At 43.3% G+C, this 14,680-nt stretch overlaps 1 protein-coding gene across 5 annotated transcripts in view; it reads left to right on the forward strand.

Annotated features, from left to right (window-relative positions):
- Nucleotides 1–14,680, forward strand: part of TMEM45B (transmembrane protein 45B) — a 54,198-nt gene that overhangs the window by 10,423 nt on the left and 29,095 nt on the right. For 3 of the 5 annotated variants that reach the window (XM_022556148.3, XM_089915828.1, XM_089915827.1), the window contains one exon: nucleotides 14,313–14,509. In XM_022556148.3, the coding sequence (XP_022411856.1) occupies nucleotides 14,329–14,509 (181 nt within the window). In that variant the 5' untranslated portion in view covers nucleotides 14,313–14,328. Of the gene's footprint in view, nucleotides 1–9,264; nucleotides 14,510–14,680 lie in introns of those variants that run through there. The other 2 variants (XM_089915826.1, XM_089915829.1) reach the window with 2 other exon arrangements.

Raw genomic sequence — 14,680 nt, forward strand, 5'->3', positions numbered from 1 at the left:
GCCATCTGCCTTTTCATCTTGTCTTTCTGTGAATGTGGTTTTTGTTCCACAGGCTGCAAGATTGTAGTTCTTCTTCCTTCTGCTGTCTGCCCTCTGGTGGATGAGGCTATCTAAGAGGCTTGTGCAAGTTTCCTAATGGGGACTTTTTCTTAAAGTGGGTAAGATTCAGGCCCCACAAGACCTGGTTGGTTTTTGAGACCTTGCGCACTTAAGATGTCATCTTTCTTCCTTCACACTTGACTGATGGTTTGATGAACTGAAAATAATTTCCCCTCAGAATTTTGAAGGCATTGCTCCATTTCCTTCCACCTTTTCATAGTGCTCTTGAGAAGCTAATGCCATTCTGATTTTTGGCCTCTTATGTTTTAATCTCTGGAAGTTTGTAGGGTTTTCTTTTCTTTTTTTCCTCACATCCTGATATTTCACGATGTTGTAAGTTGATGTTGGGCTTTTCTTGTTTGGTTTGGTCATTGTTCTAGGTACTTTAAAGACCTTTTCAATCTAAAAATCATATTCTTCAGTTCTTCTGTTATATAATTCCCTCTGTTGTTTCTGAAACTATATTAATTACTTAGATGTTGGATCTCTTGAATCTGTCTTGAATCTTGTCATTTAGTTCTAATAAATCTTCCAACCCTTCTATTAAAATTTTGCATTTCTAGCATCATATGTTTAATTCCCAAGGGCTTTAATTTGGGGTGGAGGGGAACTTCCAATTTTTTTTTAATAGCATCCTGTTTTTATTTCATGTATGCAGTATCTCCTCATATTTCTCTGAAAATATTAAATTAACTCTATCATATCTGCATTTTAAAAGTTTTCTTCAGCTGCCTACAATGTCTGTGTTTATTTTCAGAGTCCCCTTTTCTGTTGTTTTGGTTCTGTCTTTCATGTTGGAAGCAGTATTCAAATGTCCATGTTTAAGAATGTTGTACTAACATGCAGTCTGTGAGTGTGTCTTGTAGATGGGAGAGCCTCATTGCAGAGTGATTAGGCAGAGCAGGCTTTTTTTGATGGCTTATCATTATGTCTCTAGCAGCTTTCTAGTACAATCAGTTTCTCATTAGAAAGCCATTTATTCTTGTTTGAGAGAAGGCCATTGATAACTTAGACTGATTTATTATGTAATTTGTTTAATAGTAGAGGTTCCTGTTTTGAGGTGGCTCCGTGGTAGTCTAGGATTCAGAACCAGAATTTGTTCTTGACTCCCCCCCGCACTTTGAAGTACCTGGTGCTTTTGTGCCCCTCTATGCATCACCTTCTATCAGCAGCACAGAGACCATCAGAAGGCTTCCAGAGACACAGCTTTTTTCTATTACAAAAAAAAAAAGTTTGAGATCCTAGGGCAATGAAAGTCCTCTGAGCACATGTATGAGTAATTGTTTTGTAATAACCATTTGCAAAACATTCATTACCCACCTACAAGGAAATACTTATTAATCCAGGATAAATTAGGGCTTTTGGAGAAGTTCCGTATCAGGATAGTGTTTGTCTTAGTAGGTCATTTGGGAGAAGATTTAATTATGATGGAAAAGTATATTAGCCTAGTATTTTTCTTTAGGAGGTTATATTGGGAAGATATTTTCCTAATACCTCTGGAGGATGTCTTGGTGATAGATCTGGGGACAGAGTTTCTGCCCTTGAAGGTCACTCTCCAAATCCATATCCTTTTCCCCTTGTGCAGCCTGACATGTGACAATCAAAACTTGGGGCAGATTTGTCACTCTTTTTTTTTTTTATGCTGAGAAAGCTTTATAGCACCAGGTAACAGAAATGGTACAGGAATGATTCTTGGTTTAGCTTTCAAAGACCTCTTAACTGGAAGGTGAAAGCATTAGATACTGGATTTTCTACTGTTGGCTTTTCCTTCTCGGACACCTTCAAAGAAGCCTGCAAACTCCTTGAAGGCTGGGGCGCAGTCTTACCTCTGATCCTCCACCCCCAGAACAATGCCTGATACATAACAGGCACTGAATACACATGGCTTGAATTAAATTGACTCCATTATCCATTTTTTTAATTTATTTTTTCCTTTGTCAATTTATTGGGTTTTTTCCCCATTATCCATTTTAAATTAGCCCTTCGTACTTGTCCCCTTGCTGTTTCCTCTGTTCCTTTTGCATCTTTTTGTCACTCCCTCTGAGAGGATTCTACCTCATTCTCAAATCTGATGTCTGAAACAGCTGTCAGAACCCAGACTGGGAAGATCTCAAACTCAGGACTCCAGGTAGAATTTCCAGGGGTGAAAACGCCCCCTTATCACCTTACTAAAGATGTAATAGTTTCTTGGGTTTTTGGCAGACACCCCACCTCCATCCCATCTGTAGCCACAGTTCTGTTTGACTCTTTTCCCTCCTCGTGCTCTGTGCCTTGCTGTCCTGTCCCTCACTTCCTTCCACTCTCCCTGATCTGGTCCCCACTTTGACCCAAACCTTCTCTTTGTTTGGTTCTAACATTGTTCTCCTACCTTCCCTCCCCTTCCTTTATCTACCACCTGGCATATTTTGTACAAAGCACGGTGGTGTACTAATTTCTGAAGACCTACCCTGCCTGAGGCAGACACCTTTTCAAACCTCACTCAGCCCAGGAGGAAAAATCTCTCTCTTCTGCCTGTTTCTGAGATCATTTCTATGCTTTGGTCTCACTGGGGTTGTTTATTTTTATATGGAAGGCTCTAGAACAAGAACTAGGCTACAGCGTAATACAGTGACCTGTAGATTAGTGTTTATTAAACACTACCACTCACCATAGAACATGTGCTCCCTCGACACAGAGGCTTAGCAAGGAACAGCCTGGCGTAAGGTGAAGCCTCTCTTAATGCCAAAAAAAAAAAAAAAAAAAAAATAGGCTACCTCAAAACACATCTCTTTCCAAAAATCTTTTGGTGAAACTGACACTCTAGAACGGTACGCCATATTGGACCTGTAAGATCAGATATTCCTTTGGGAGAAGGGGCTTCCCCACACCAGCCAAAGAGGCACAGCACTTGTAAGATGTTCTTGTAAGCACTTATCTAGGCTGAAAAATTATATGGAAAAGCAATGGTACCAGCAACCTTCTTAATGCCTGGATTAGGAGATATAGTTTCCCTACGATTCAGGATCAAAGCTAAGTTGCATCAGTTCAGTTCAGACCAGGAACTATAATTGTATGTTAAGGCTTGTGCTAAGCCATGGGAAGTTGAAGATGAAGCAGATAAGGTCTCTGCTCTTGAGGAGCTATAGTCTAGTAAGACGTGTAAATGTGTAATTTTAATATGACACGGTAAGTGATAAAAATCAAGATGTCTGAGGTAGTATGGTAGCACAGAGGTGGAGCACATAGCCCGACCTGGAGGTTCCAGAAGGCTTTCCAGAGGAGATAAGCCCACCTATTGAAAACTGAGTAAAGGTAAGCCAGGTGAAGAGGAAATGAGAACGACATACTAGGGGGAGGGAATAGCACAGGTCAAGTGCATACTTTAAAGGTCGTGATGGGGAGAAATGGGTGATGAAGCTGGATACACACACCAACAGTCAAGACCTGGGGACACGCAATGCAAATCCATGAGGTGGTTAGTCGAAGAAATATTCTAAATTCTGTCGTGTTGTAGTCAGATTCACACTGTAAGTAGGTGACGGTGGCTGCAGAGTGGAAGGATTTATGGACGGGAGGACTAGAGGGGGTGCAGTAGTCCAGGCAAAAGACCACAAGAGCCTAAATGAGATCACTGCTGTAGGAATCAAAGGAGAAGGGAGAACACCAGAAAATTTGGGGAAGCAAAATAAGCAGAATGTCTAGTCTCTCGGGGAACTGGGACATTGCAGGGCAGAGCAAAGGACAAAGAAGAATCTAGGATGACCACCCCCTCCCAGGATTCTGGCTTTGAGAATGACTGGATGCTAAGCCATTACCTGAGTTTGGGATACAGAAGAGAAGCTGATCTGGTGGGGAAGGAAGATGGGGAATTCAGTTTGGGACATGTTGACTCTGAGGTGTCCAAGAAGCAGCTTTGTGTTTCCATTCATGTCTGTCCGTTCAGCAGGTGGTTAGATATGCGAGTCTGAAATTTCAGCGGTCAGGGCCAGAGTCCCTGCGTCATCAGCGTGCACGTGGAAGGTGGAAGATGTACCGTGGGTAGGTGTGAGTTCTTGAGACAAGAAGACACATAAAATGGACCCAAGGCTGCTTGTGTTAAAGGAGAGGAAGAAGGTTATGGCAGATGAGCAGAGAGAGCCAGGAGAGATGCATTACAAAAGCCAAAGGGCATAGATAATATCAAAGATAAGTGACTAGTTGACAGTGTCAACTACAGAGTAGCCTCGGGAACAGAAGAGAGGTCTATTAGATACTATTTTAGAGATTTCCATTGGATGAAACAATACAGAGGGCATTTGAATACAATTTCAGTGTGGTGGTGAAGAGGGAGGACCAAATGGAGTCAGCAATTGTCTTTCCAGGTTTTTTTCAAGAAACTTAACTGATGTTGACAATATCTGATTGCATTACACAAAACCACCCAAATTCCTTTCTATCCAAAGAAAATGTCATTCAAGTGGTAATTGAGTTCAATAATTAATGACTTCTCAAGTAATTTTTAATATTAAAGATTGTTTTTAATTATCTACAAATAATTATCAAAGTTATTTATTGGCTACTAACTGGGTGAGATGATGAGGAAAAGATCTACATGTTTTCTGTTTTTTAATTGTTATTGGAGTATAGTTGATTCACAATGTTGTGTTAGTTTCAGGTGTACAGCAAAGTGAATCAGTTATACATATACATATATCCACTCTTTTTAAGATTCTTTTCCCATATAGGTCATCACAGAGCATTGGGTAGAGTTCCCTGTGCTATACAGCAGGTCCTTATTAGTTATCTATGTTATATGCAGTAGTGTGTATATGTCAATCCCAATCTCCCAATTTATCCCTCTCCCCAAAGATCCACATATTTTGACAATATATATAAAGCGTAAAATTTTGCAAAATTGTATGTTGCTTGGAGATAATGTACATAGTAAATGTATGCAGTATATAGTAAAGCAGAAAGAAGTGAATGCTAAACACACAATTCATGATGATGGTTGCTTCTCAGGGGGAAGTAGGGGGAGATGGTCAAGGAGGGGTCAATGGGGGATTTCTCTGGCAGTCCAGTGTTTAAGACTCCACGCTTCCACTGCAGGGGGCATGGGTTCAATCCCTGGTCAGGGAACTAAGATCCCACATGCTGCATGGCACGGCCAAAAAAAAAAAAAAAAAGGAGGGGTGGAGGGGTCAACGAATAGGAAGCCCCAAGGATGTTAGGAATGTTTTATTTCTTAAGTTGGCTCGTGGGACACAGTTGTTAAATTATTCTTTGTACCTTTTATATACATTAGCTGTATTATTCTTATGATTGAAATAGTAAATAGGAAGGACACACGGTTGTTCTTTTTCCTTTTTCTGTTATTATTTTGTGTGAAAAAGTCTTGGGCCTGGTCATAGTCGAAGGGGAAAAGGCTATAAAGGGTGAGAGAAGTTCACATCGACAGAACGAGGCCCAGAGGGCACAGGTGAGGATGAAATCAGAAGCACAGATGGAGGATGGTCCATGAGAGGAGGGGTGAGTCTGAGGAGAAGAATGGGTGTGGGTATGTATGAATTTGTAGGTGAAGGAGAGGAAATTGAGGTGATGATGCCTTAGTCTCAATGATGTTGTCAACTTAAAAAATATTCACAACCTAGAAGTTGTGAGTTATGTTTTATTTGGTGGGAATTTTTAGCACTTCAAGCCCACGAGGCAGCATCTCAAGTAACCCTGAGAGAAGTGCTCCAAGGAGGTGAGGGGGGAGCTAGGATATATAGGAGTTTTGCAACAAATGGCAGGTAGTATGAACGTCAAACAATTATTGTAAATTAAAGAAAACCAGATATCCCAAGTTAAGGAATTTAGCGCTTTTCTATGGATGGGAAGATGCAAGAGTCTGAGCTCACTGAAATCATTCCTTTGATGTGCACCTCAGCTATCTGGGGCCAGTATCCTGTGTTTTCTCATCCTGAGTCCCCTCAGGGCTCACCAGCTCACGTCTGGTGGTGGCTGCAATCGCTGACCACGGTGACATCCTTCGTTTACTGACCTGGCAGGAAATATTCCATTCTCAGTGTTAACAGAATGAGAGAAAAGGTTGACCTGGAGTTGGCTGAACTCAGGTTTAAGGGAAGCTATGCGTTTTCAAAGACTAGTCTACGGGAGACGGAGGAAGACTTGCACATGGCAAGAAGGGCTGCTAGTGAAGCAGAAAGTAGGGAACGAAGGGAAATATACTAAACTTTTTTGCTTGTTGCTTGGAAAATAAGCCAACCATTCAAGTCCAGAGATGCCCCTTTCACTCTAACATATGCTGAAGCAGCAACTGGTAACTGCCTCTCTGTTGTTGACATCCATAACCTGAGTTCCATTTTCCCTTGCCATGACTCAACCTGCTCTAATTCCTTTTCATTTTTCATTTCAGAAGAGGGATTTTAGAACTAGGAAGGGCCATGGAGGTTACCTCTTCCAAACTATACCCATTTAACAAACAAGGAAATCCTGAGAGCTTACGTATCGTGCTCAAGATCATAGAGTAAGTTCACAGCAAAGCCTGGACTAGAACCCAGGTCTTCTGACTCAGAGGCCAAAGTTCTTTATTAGAGCTTGAGAAATAATGGAACTTAGCCTAGATTTGTTCTTCAGTCCTTAATTCAAGATTCCAGTAAGATCGCCTAATTCTTAAGAGTTTGAAAGAGGCAATCGAGAAACGCCCAGATCCAATGCCAGCCCCCTCCGTGAAGCCTTCTCAGATTCTCCGGTGAAAGTTATTCACTTTCTACTCATGTCCCCAAGCACTGCTGTCAGTATATCTCATGACGTTCAATTTTTCACAAGTATATAGCTCCCTGCTGGATTATAAACTCCCTGACGGGAGGGATCCCTTCTTATTCATTTGATTATTTACTCAGCACGCAGCATTGACTCTAGTATTTCATAGGTGCACGTGGCGGGGGCGGGGGGCAGGAAGCAGAAATGAGAACATCTTTTGTTTAGGAACCCAACCGAGCTGGGAGGTCACTGAGCTCTTGTTCGTGGTGATCTTTTCCATATCATCATGAATTCATGCCAGAACAAGGTTCAGACTCATTCCGGTCTTACTCCTTCTGACCATGCTGTTCAAGGACCCGCCCCACAGAGAAAATAACAATGACACAGTAGCTGTCAAAATCTGAAGACGAGTGATGGACTTCAGAGTTGCTTAAGGCCTCTCAGGCTAGTGTAGAGCAGGGATACGCCGTGCCTGAAGTTCAGGACTAAGCCATGGTCACATCAGCCTGTTGGAACTTTCAACACTGCACCTTGTGCTTCTTCCACATTCTATTAACAAGCAGCTCATAGAACAACAAGGGGTATCAACCTTGTTATTTGCAGAGGAACAGAAAGCTGAGTCAGGCACGGTTGGTTGTATTCCAAAGTAAACGCAGACCAGAAACCATCTGAGTGTTTCCGTTGGCAAGGACAGATTCAGAAAGTATAAAAACCATGTTCTGCAGTAAAAGAATATGCCATATTCTTCCCATAACCTGTTCCCTACTGACCAAACACACTTCCTGTTCCCATTTAAAAAAAAATACACTCAACCACCGCCCTCTCCAAGGTGAGGTAAAGGTTCAACAGTGATTTCCCCACCTTAGGGTCAGCCACTCAAAGCAAAGGACAGCAGCTTTGGTTCAATCATTTACTTCTCCTAAGAGAGAAGCCCAGGTTTCTCCCCCATGGACTGCGGGAATGGGTATAAGAGCACCAGAGAAGAGAGGAAACTGACATTTATTACACACTTGTTCTAGTGAGCTGCTGGACATTTTCAGTTAACCCTCACAAGATCCCTGTGAGGTAGACATTAATGTCCCTTTTTAGAAGGAGGGGTACTGAGATTCAGCGAGTTTATAGGACTCAGCCAAGGTCTTTGACTTTTTTAAGTAGACTGTCTTTTTCCATTCCCAATCGAATTTCGAGGCTTAATGCATTCCCCCCATGGAAGAGAAAGCCACCTGGTCTTTTCGGTAAAGATGGTGGGGATGGCAGGGCAGAAACAGTGAGCAGCTCCACCCAGCCACAGAGATGATTAGCTGCAGCTGTCTCTCAGCCTTTGCATGTGCTGTCTGCTCTGCCTAGAACTCCACGCATAGTACCTGTGTTTACCTGTTTTTCAAGGAAGCTTCAGTGACACTTCCCTCTGTAATCTTCCTCCTCTTTCCCTCAGGCTGAACTGGAGTCCTCCCTTTACTGTCCCAACACTCTATTAAAATAGTTAATATATGTGTCACAATAGCTAAATTACTCTTTCTTCACCACAGTTTGACATTATTATAGGCAAAGCCCTCCCCTGAAGATTGATGAAATCCATTTTCAAGAGTAAAAGGGGAGACAAGGCCACCAAGACAATTCAATGGGGGAAAGAAGAAACTTTGCGACAAATGGCTGGGATGACTAGATATGCAAAAGGATAAAGTTGGATCCGTACCTAAAAAGTTAACTAAAATGGATCAAAGACATAAACATAAGAGCAAAAGTTATAAAAATATTAGAAGAAAACATAGGAGTGAATCTTCATGATGGTGAGTTAAGCAGTGGTTTCCTAGATATGACACAGAAAGTACAAACAAGAAGAAAAAAGATAAACTGGATTTCATCAAAATTCAAAGCTTCTGTGCTTCAAAGGACACAATAAAGAAAGACAACCCACAGAAAGGGAGAAAATATTTCCAAATCACGTATCTGATACAGGACTTGTATCTATAATATATAAAGAACTATTACAACCCAACAATAAAAAGACAAATAACCCAACTTAAGATGAGCAATGGATGTGAACAGGCATTTCTCCAAAGAAGATATACAAATGCCCAATAAGTGCATGAAAAGATGCTCCACATCACTAATCATTAGGGAAGCAAAATGGAACAAAACAATGAGCTACCACTTCACACCCACTAGGATGGCTGAACTAAAAAAGATGGACATAATTAAGTGTTGGTAAGGATGTAGAAAAACTGGAACCTTCATACATTGTCGGTGGGATTGTAAAGTGATGCAGCCACTTTGGAAAACAGGGATGAACCTTGAAAACATGCTAAGTGAAAGAGGCCAGCACAAAAGACCACACACTGTATGATTCAATTTATATGAAATGTCCAGAATAGGCAAATCTATAAAGTAGATTAGTGGCTGCCTCGGGCTGTGGGGGACAGGAGGGAGGATTGGGGGAAACGGAGTGACTGATGGGTGAAAGGTTTCTTTTGGGGGTGATGAAAATATTATAAAATTGACTGTGGCGATGGTTGCACAACTCAGTGAATATACTCAAAAGTCACTGAATTTTACACTTTAGGTAAATTGTATGATATGTGAATTATATCTCAATAAAGCTGTTATTTAAAAAAACAAAAACAAAAAACAAAAGGATATGGACAGCCAAGAAAAAAACTGTTAGGGAAGTGGGCTTATACTCCGTAAAGTTCTGAAGGGAGAAGAACACCCTGGCATAAATAACAGAGAAAGGCAGGCAGCCTAATTTCTATTTCCTTCCAGAAAAAAGGAGAATAGGAAGCTGACCTCGAATTCAGCAGGGCCTCACAACCCCATCACTAGGAGCTCAGGACTGCACATCTGTTGCTGTGGGGGACTGTCCTGTGCGCTGTAAGATGTCATGTCTAGTGGCTGGTCTCCGCCCACCAGATGCCAGTAACACCACCACCAGCCGCTCGGTAACCGTCAAAAACATCAGCAGGGCTCCCCAGGTGGCGCAGTGGTTAAGAGTCCGCCTGCCAACGCAGGGGACACGGGTTCGAGCCCTGGCCCGGGAAGATCCCACATGCCGCGGAGCAGCTAAGCCCGTGTGCCACAACTACTGAGCCCGCGTGCCTAGAGTCCGTGCTATGCAACAAGAGAAGCCACCGCAAGGAGAAGCACTGCCACGGAGAGTGGCCCCTGCTCGCCGCAACCAGAGAAAGCCCACTCACAGCAGCGAAGACCCAACGCAGCCATCAATCAATCAATCAATCTTCAGACAAACGGTACCCCACAGAGAACTACTGGACTCGAGAAATGGACCTCCAGGTTTGCCCTGCAATGTAACAGACCCCTGGGTGCCTGAATTCCAATTAGGTTGTCTTTTTAGGCAGGACAGTAAGGTGGGGCTGGAAGAACCATTTCAAGAGAGAAAATGCATCTATGTGACATCAGGTAGGAAAGGAGGTGACGAGTCAGGGCAGCTCAGAGAGAATTTACCACAATTGTCTTTGGCACCTTTTTGGTACAATTTCTGCCATTCTTATGGCACCACAACTACTTCTTCCCTGGATTTAATAAAGATTTTCAATATTAAAAAAAAAAAAACTACAAAGGCCTGAGTGTCCCACCTGTTAACGTTAGCCTAGTATACAGCTGTATGATTCAGAACAGGCTAGGTTCTGCTGGATAATAACGGTCCACGGAGCTCAGTGATGCTTTCCCGTTTACTTCTCATGCCATGTGTTCATCGCGGCTGATTTGGGTCTCTGCCCCGTGTCTCCTCACTCTGGGATCTAGGCTGACGGAGGAGCTACCGTCATGAATACTGGTAGTGATGAGGGAGAGGTGACTGTTCTGGGGGTCTTGAACTGGCAATTACACATGTCAGCCCAGAAGTAACACGTCACCTACGCTCACAACTCACAAGACCCCACCCAACCGCAAGGGGGCCAGAAAGTGCAACCATACCACATGCCTAGAAGACAGAGCCAGAAGTGCTCAATGAACACGAAATACCCTCGAATTATCTTCCACACTGCTTTCCCCGTTCATGCAAATCATACACCTGTACACATGTGTATACAGATATGCGGAACGTTCACTGCTGCACAAAACAGGGTCGCATTATAAGCAGTCTTTTCCACCTTTCATGTCTCCCCCAACAGTAACTCGTGCAAAACCTCCCAGAACAGCAGGTATAGTGCTAATTCATTCTTGTTAGTGGTTACGTAACATTCCACGGTGAAGATAACGTAAGTCACAGGTGTGACTGGAACTAAGCAGAGATCCAGGCTGTGTAGTTGGTAGTCTATGTATCTGTATCCTGTCCTCATGAATTTGAGGAAATTGGCTTTAACTCTTCCCCTGCCATGAATGCCAAGCCCTCGATCCTGCTAATTCTGGAGGTTGCAAAGACGAAGCACATGAGGAACAAAATTCTCTTTTCTTGCTCCTTTTTCTGATCCTGTCACTCATCTACATACACCCTTTCCTTCACAATTCCTACTTTCCCCATCTAAAATAGGGGGAAATGTTGGATTTATTAAAAAAGAAAAGGCACCACATCGTTTTATTTTTAACTACAGGCAAATGGCACCGACCACGGTTTCTCCTCTCCTCTGCACCATCACCCCCTACTCCTACAATTCTCCCTCCCTCCTCTTTCCGTGCTCCCCACTCTTCCCCACTCTCACCTCCTTTTCCTCTGGCACCTTCTACCTTATCTTCCATTTCAATTACTTTAAATGAAAAAAAGGGAATGCAGACTGGGGAAAATGGTTAAAAACCAGGAGTACAAGGAAAGCTGGTGAAACCTTACTCAGACAACGTTCCTTCTCCAGTGATCTCCCCAGACGTGAAATGAAAAGTTGCCTAAACCTCTAGCCTGCTTGGTTTCCAGCTTTAACTCAAAGCTGCTACCCCTCAAAACACTTAATTCTCCCTTCATACTCCCATTTCATCTCATGTACTATTAAAAGAGAGTAAACATATTAAAAATAAGGGAATTTGTCTCTGTGGAAGCACTTTCTAATGTTTTCCTATCTGTGGCTTTTCTGTAGATTGACGTATTTCACTGTGCAATGGCCACACCATTCTGTGTATTCAAGGGCACTCACCCCTTAAATGTTTGCTTTCTTATTTAATATTTTTTAATTATTTTTTAAGCTAGACTTCTCAGGGACTTTATCTAATGGTATTATCCAAATTATTGGAAGTCTAAATTTTTATTGTTCTGTTTGAAGTTACTGTCTTGTTCCTTTTTTGAAACTGGACCCGTCCTATCTCTCTAGACGTTCTATAATGTAGCTAATCTAATAACCTATTAATTTGTTAATGGAAGAAATCTACCTCCCCTGCTCCTCTTCCCCATCAAATCAACGTCCTCAGCCTTCCAGAAAGTTAAAAGGAGTTTCTTCAGACATGCTGCAGGCCCTACCATCCACTGGCATGAATTTTTAACCAGGTAAAAGGCAAGGGTGAGGCTTGACAAATTGGTATGGACGCCACACAAGCAGACAAGGACTGTGCCTCCATTTAGGGTTCTGCCTCTCAGAAAAACAGGGAAGGGCAGGGAGGATTTGTAAAGCTGGTTTTTCTGCACTTCTGACTAGGAAAACAAAGGAGTGTAACAGGTTGACCTGGAAAGGGACCTGTGTTAAACATTAAATGAAAAGTGGAGCTTTTTTTTTTTTTTTTAATGTTTTTCAGTAGAGGATTAAAAAAGAATTAGAAGGCCTTCCAGTTACGGCAGCATAAAGAGACAGGCAGTTCCTTTCTGCAAAACACCCACCCCGCCCCCCGCAAAAATATAAGCACAGCACTAGACAAAATTATCAAAACCAACAATTGCAGGGAACTGGAAATTGACCAAAGGTAGACAACAAATTGAGCTGTGGTGATTGTTAAATTACTTGTTCAATAAGGATCCTGGAATGTTGGATGGCGCATCGTGAGCCTCAGTCCGACAAAAGCCCACAAGAGAACCGAAATAGAGAGGCTGACTACTCACAGCCCTGGAGGAGTACAGGGTGGGAGGTCAAGGCAGGGTGCAGGCAGAGGGAGGCCAGACTGGGACATATGCCTTTATTAAGGTCCACAGATGGAGTGCTTCAGGGTTCCCAGGGAAACCAGACTGCACAATTCAAACCAAAAAGACCAGGGTTCTCGTAAGTTTTGCAGGGGGCTCATCCAAGGGGTCCACCAGGGGGAAGGCCCTGGGACGTGGAAGAGACTATCACTGTGACTCTGCAGCTGTTTCAAGGGCATGCTCACAGGAGGGGCCGGTGTCAGTTCAAGGCCCCTCCAGGACACTGGCCACACAAAAGGATGCTGAGGCGGCAATATCATGAAGTAGTTCAGCTAAACAGTGGAAGGCTGTGGGTTCTGCGGCCACACCCTAACAAGAGTCCCCCTCACTCAATGACATTTTTTTGCGGTACGCGGGCCTCTAGCTGTAGTAGCCTCTCCCGTTGCGGAGCACAGGCTCCGGGCGCGCAGGCTCAGCGGCCATGGCTCGCGGGCCCAGCTGTTCCGCGGCATGTGGGATCTTCCCGGACCAGGGCACGAACCCGTGTCCCCTCCATCGGCAGGCGGACTCTCATCCACTGCGCCACCAGGGAAGCCCTCAATGACTTTTAAATATGCTGGTACTGGCCATGAAAATAAGTTGCTCGGCTGCCAGGAAACAGACACAGCTCAGGGCAGTGATGGGGGGTCAGAAACGCTTGGCTTCACAAGCTAAGCATGGAAATGAACACTCGGGAATGAGCAGGGGAAATGCACAGCTGGGGTGAGCAGCAGACCAACCAGGAATTTAACAGGGAAAACCCTAGAATTGAGTCATGGAAGGGCTGGTACAGGCTCTCCACACATCTCTGGCTGAATAGCCTGTCATTTTACCAAATTTGAATGACCATATTCAATTATACTTAGAGGGCTGCATAAAAACCCTCAAATTTTCAAATTAGGTGAAAAATATTTTTTCACTTGCGTTATCTTTACAGTGAGTTTATCAATTTGTGTTATTTTGTGAATTATGTGGTTTGTGTCTTCTGCCCATTCTTCTACGGTCTTTTTCTTATTAACTTGTAAAGGCTCTGTAGTGGAATATCCATTTGTCACAGCTATTGCAAACGTTTTCCCAAATGGTGTGCCTTTTAATGTGTTTTATATGTAAAATGTTTATGCAGTTGACTTTCTCTTTTCTAGTTCCCTCCTTTACCTCTATGTTTAGAAAGGCTTTTCTACTCTAAGATCAGGAAGTATTTACCCAACCTCCTTCTCCTCCCTCCTATTTTACCCACGTTTCTAAAGCCTCAAGGCCAGTGGTATTCTCCTGGGCTTGTAACTCACTGAGCGGACAAGACTTCAATGACGTAACACAGGCTTATTCTGTGAGAATAAGGGGCTCCTTCTCAATATGGCTTACAGCTCGGAATCCCCGGCCATGGATTGTGTTTCCTGCCAAATTATCCATTTATGTCTTCCCCATTCAGCCACCTAACAGCTGTCCCTTTATTGTTTAGGTATCCTGGGACCCCGATGGCAAATTTCAAGGGCCACGCTCTCCCAGGGAGCTTCTTCTTGATAGTTGGACTGTGGTGGTCAGTGAAGTACCCACTGAAGTACTTTCACCAAAAGGGGAAGAGCAGCCGACTGACTCACCACTATCAGCGTCTTGAGGTCACTGAGGCCGCCATCAGAACTTTATTTTCAGTCATCGGTAAGGAAGGGGGTCATTTGGCCCAGGGATCTCCTTGTCATACCCAGAACCCGTAACCCACTTCCTGGACCCTGTGAAAAATGGATGTCTCCACTGGCAGGGATAACGTAACAAGAATTTGGGGCACTAAATATTTTACCATAGCATCTATTGTGTACCGAGTTTAGTAAC

This window comes from Delphinapterus leucas, chromosome 7 (genome assembly GCF_059928025.1).
Source record: "Delphinapterus leucas isolate spDelLeu-1000000601 "Yukka" chromosome 7, BTC_Dleu_Yukka2, whole genome shotgun sequence".
In the NCBI taxonomy this organism is placed as follows: Eukaryota; Metazoa; Chordata; class Mammalia; order Artiodactyla; family Monodontidae; genus Delphinapterus; species Delphinapterus leucas.